Source organism: Gekko japonicus, unplaced genomic scaffold (assembly GCF_001447785.1).
Source record: "Gekko japonicus isolate JY-2015 unplaced genomic scaffold, Gekko_japonicus_V1.1 scaffold2151, whole genome shotgun sequence".
In the NCBI taxonomy this organism is placed as follows: domain Eukaryota; kingdom Metazoa; phylum Chordata; class Lepidosauria; order Squamata; family Gekkonidae; genus Gekko; species Gekko japonicus.
The window spans coordinates 37,222-41,883 of NW_015169848.1; the positions used below are offsets into that span (position 1 = coordinate 37,222).

Consider the following 4,662-nt stretch of genomic DNA (forward strand, 5'->3'; position numbering starts at 1 on the left):
GGAAGAGGAATACGGGGGGGCTGGGATGGAGTTGGGACCAATATTCCCTCTAAGCTGTGGAATCTTGTGAGCAAAAATTGTACCTTGTGAGCTACTGGTATTTAAATTGTGAGCGAGCGATTTGGCTGCTGCATAAATTAGTTTGTTCTGGAGCCCTCCTTCCTGAGCAAAGGCAAAAATGTGTGAGCCGGGAGGCTAAAAAACGGCAAGCTGGCTCACACTCACTCAGCTTAGAGGGAACACCGGTTGGGACCCGGTAAAAATTTCCATGACGTGCCTCGCTTTCTCTGTCTCTGTAGGGCACGCAGATGCCACCACCGTGTCAGCCACGACGGCGAAAGACTCTCCCACTGTGGGAGCGACGTCTCCAAAAGCTCAAAGTCCTGGAAGTGTAATGGTCGGCCCTTCGGCTCCCGCCTCCATCTCTGCCACGACGGCAAAGCAGGCCATTCCAAGTGCCACGACTCCTGCTCAGAGCAGCCTCTCGACCGGGGCGTCCGTACAGAAATCCACGTCGAAGGATGGAAGCACCGCCACCTCGAACGCACCAGCGACGTCGCCCTTGGGGGCCAGCACAGTGAAGGCCACGTCACCGGCTGTGGCCTCGACCGCCACGACTGCCGCCAGCCGCGGGGCTCCCCCCCCAACAGGCGTAACTGTCCCGCTGCCAGTGCAAGCAACGACCCTTCAACAGCCCCCTTCAACAGCCGGCATTGCATCAGGGCCAACGCCCACCGGCGGAACGTTGGCAAAGTCAGCGGCAAATACTTCTCCGGCCCAGAAGACAACTGAACTCCCCACAGGTATTCCTCAATGGAACATTTGGGAGCAGAGAAATTTGTAACGCTTACGCCTCCGTTGGGAGAATCCTAGATCCCAGCATGGTGTAGTGGTTGAAGTGTCGGACCAGCAGCACTAAAATATGTACAAAAGCATTGAAAGGGCAATAGAGCAAAGTTAGAGTCCGGCGGCACCTTTAAGACCGAGAAAGCTTTATTCAAGGTGTGCGCTTTCGTGTGCACGCACCCTTTGTCGGACGATGAAACAGGATGACGTAGCATAGTTGTATATCTAGGGGTGTCTTGTGGAATATGCATGCAAAATAGTGAAGGTGGGTTTTTTTTTAACAGATCAAAAGGATAACAAGCTCAGTTTCTGGTTATCATCTGTTTCCTACTTTAACAAGACACCCCTCTGTATAGAAACTCCAATCTGTAATCCCATGTCATCACCTGACGAAGAAGAAGAAGAGATTGGATTTATACCCCGCCCTTCACTACCTGAAGGAGAGCGGCTTACAAACTTTTTTCCCTTCCCCTCCCCACAACAGACACCCTGAGAGAGCTCTGACAGAAACGGCTCTTTTTCAAGAACAGCTCTGGCAGAACTATGGCTTCCCCAAGGTCATCCAGCAGCTGCAAGTGTGTGCGTGCATGCGAAAGCTCACACCTTGAATAAAACTTTGTTGCTCTTAAAGGTGCCACTGGACTCTTAACTTTGTTCTGTTGCTTCAGACCGACACGGCTACCCCACCTTGATCTATTAAAAGGGCAATGTTAACATGGGTCACAAGGCTCCCTCTAAGCTGCGGAATCTTGTGAGTCAAAATTCTACTTTGTGAGCCACTGGCATTGAAGTTGTGAGCAGGCAATTTGGCGACTGCGTCAATTAGTTTGCTCTGGAGCCACATCCAATGTTCCCTCTAAGCTGTGGAGTCTTGTGAGCAAAAATTCTACTTTGTGAGCGACTGGCATTAAAGTTGTGAGCAAGTGATTTGGCTACTGTATAAATCAGTTTGCTCTGGAGCCATCCTTCCTGAGCCAAGACAAAAATGTGTGAGCTGGAGGCTAAAAAACTGTGAGCTAGCTCACACTAACTCAGCTTAGAGGGAACACTCGCCACATCCTTCCTGAGTGGAGACAGAAATGTGTGAGCCGGAGGCTAAAAAACGGTGAGCCAGCTCACATTAACTCAGCTTAGAGGGAACACTGGTCAGGGAGGAGACGTCACTAACGGAAAGGAAAAGTCTTCAGCCCTTGGCGGGGGATGGCAACAGAAGGGGACTGGTGAGTCTCCGGAATTAATAAATTAATTACCGTATGGCGTCGTGTGTCACATAGCCAGGAGATCCTAAGATCGTCTGGCAGCCAGACGTTCTAGCTCTTTTAGCGATACACAACACCAGGCAGCGAGCTAGGCCTGTTTTTTGTGGCAAGAGATGTTTCAGAGGTGGTTCGCCATGGCCTACCTCTGCGTCACATCCCGGTGTTCCTTGGAGGTCGCCCTTCCAAATACTAGCACTTCGGCGCCACAACCTCTCCCAGGTTGCCATGAATCCAGTCTCAGAAGAGGACCCTGACCGTTGGGTAGTTCATAAGGGACTGGGCACTCAGTGGCAGGTAGGACAGTGTGCCCACAGTGACACACATGGTGACATTTCAGAAGTCGTTAAGAGGCCAGGGACTGTGGTTCGTATTTCCCTGGTGCCGAGCGATCACATCGCTCCCTCCTTCTCTTGAAGGCCAGCCAGAGAGGGTTAAGTAGTGCCAAGCCATCAAATATGGAGAACGATTTTGTTTCCCTCCCCTTGTAGAGCTCCGGTTCCCCTAGTCCCGAATTTTGGATAGCTCCTGAAGTAGAAATAGGCCTATTGACATCATAGTCTCTTCCCTAAGGAGAATCATAGGATCACAGAGTCGGAAGGGGCCGGAGAGGCTGTCTAGTCCAGCCCCCCCCTGCTCAGTGCAGGATGAGCCTAGAGCAGTGGTGGCGAACCTATGGCACGGGTGCCGGAGGTGGCACTCAGAGCCCTCTCTGTGGGCAACACGTGCCATCGCCCCAGCCAGGCCCAGACCATCATTAAAGTGTCGAATTCTCTGCCAAAAAGGAGGTATTTCGTGTGGCATCTCTTGAACCTCATGTGCTTTAAAGATATTAGTCTTTTTTTAGAAACATGGGTATTTTAACTCAAAGGTTAATACAAACGACACACAGAACGAAGGACTGCAACGAAACACATCCTCCTGTGAAGTTCTACACATGGTTTCTGCCATGCTACAATTACAGTGATGAAACAGAACCACTTTATGGCCTCTCTTTTCTTCTGCATTCAGTTCTCCCCTGGAGAAACCTGGACTGACAGATCCAAAGTGATAAGATATTCCAAGGTTTCTCCTTTAAACCAGCACTATGAGAACTCTAATGCTCTAAAGGTTCATACTGAGAGCAGGATATTGGAAGAGATTTTTGGTTATAGGTGCTGATGACTATATTGAAATCTATTAGAGAGGCTCCAGAATACTGAATACTGATTTGCACTTTATCTCATTAGATTAACCTCCAGATTTGCATGAAAATTACAGTCATTTTGCCACTTTGTTTACCTCGCACAAAACATTCAACTTTAATGAGATTAGGGGTCAAAAATGAAAGGAAGACATCTCCCATTTCACTCCAGTCCCAGGTGGAGATGAATTACCTTGAATAAGTGGTGCTGCTTCTTTAGGGGGTGGGGTGGGTTTCTTCTTTTCGGGTACAGCTCTCTTTGCTGGTGGAGGCACTTTAAAGATATTAGTTTCACTTTGAGTATATGTACAAATGTAACACAGAGAAAACACAAAAGTGAGGACAACAAACATAATCAACAATCATACAGCCCTTTAAGTCAATGAAAGCATTTGGGATTGCTTTCCTTACTTTGTTTGGATCATCTTAAGTGAATGTATGAGTTGTTTTTTCCTAAAGTAAAACCTCAGTATTCAGGTTAGATTGCCGTGTTGCGATCAATACTTTGCGATCAATAAGTGGGTTTGGGGTCGCAGTTTGGGCACTCGGTCTCTAAAAGGTTCGCCATCACTGGCCTAGGGCTCAACACCTGCGTCTACATGGAGGGAAGTCTCGAGTGGAGTGCCGCAGGGCTCGGTCCTCGGCCTGGTGCTGTTCGGTGTTTTTATAAATGACCTGGAGGAAGACATAGAGGAGATGCTTATCAAATTTGCAGATGACACGAAGCTGGGTGGGACTGCTAATTCTGAAGAAGACAGAGTCAGGATGCAAAATGATCTAGATAGGCTGGAACAGGGGGCTGAGACAAATGAAATGAATTTCAATAGAGAGAAGTGCAAAGTCCTACACTTAGGTACAAAAAAAATCAAAGGCACGGATATAGAATGGGAGGGACTTGGCTTGACAGCAGCACATGTGAAAGGGATCTGGGTGTTCTGGTTGATCACAAGCTAAACATGAGCCTGCAGTGCGATGCGGCTGTGAAGAAAGTGAATGCAATCTTAGGATGCATTAACAGAAGCATCGTGTCCAGAACATGGGAGGTGGTCGTTCCGCTCTATTCTGCTATGGTCAGGCCACACCTGGAGTCCTGTGTCCACTTTTGGGCACCACATTTGAGGAAGGGTGTTGACAAGCTCAAGCGTGTCCAGAAGAGGGCAACCAGGATGGTGAAAGGGGACATGATTGGCTGAAAGAGTTGGGTGTGTTTAGCCTGGGAAAGAGAAGGCTTAGAGGGGACATGATTGCAGTCTTCAAGTATCTGAAGGGCTGTCATGTAGAAGATGGAGCAGATCTCTTCTCTCCTGCTCCGGACTGCAAGACTAGATCTAATGGGTGGAAATTACAAGGGAGTCGTTACTGGCTACATATCAGGAG

At 48.7% G+C, this 4,662-nt stretch overlaps 1 protein-coding gene across 1 annotated transcript in view; it reads left to right on the forward strand.

Annotated features, from left to right (window-relative positions):
* The first annotated feature begins 332 nt into the window (after positions 1 to 332).
* The window catches only part of PODXL (podocalyxin-like), a 33,400-nt gene continuing 29,070 nt past the window's right edge, over positions 333 to 4,662 (forward strand). Inside the window, exon 1 of the mRNA XM_015417349.1 lies at positions 333 to 803. Coding sequence (XP_015272835.1) covers positions 395 to 803 — 409 coding nt within the window. The 5' untranslated portion in view covers positions 333 to 394. The remainder of the gene's footprint in view (positions 804 to 4,662) is intronic.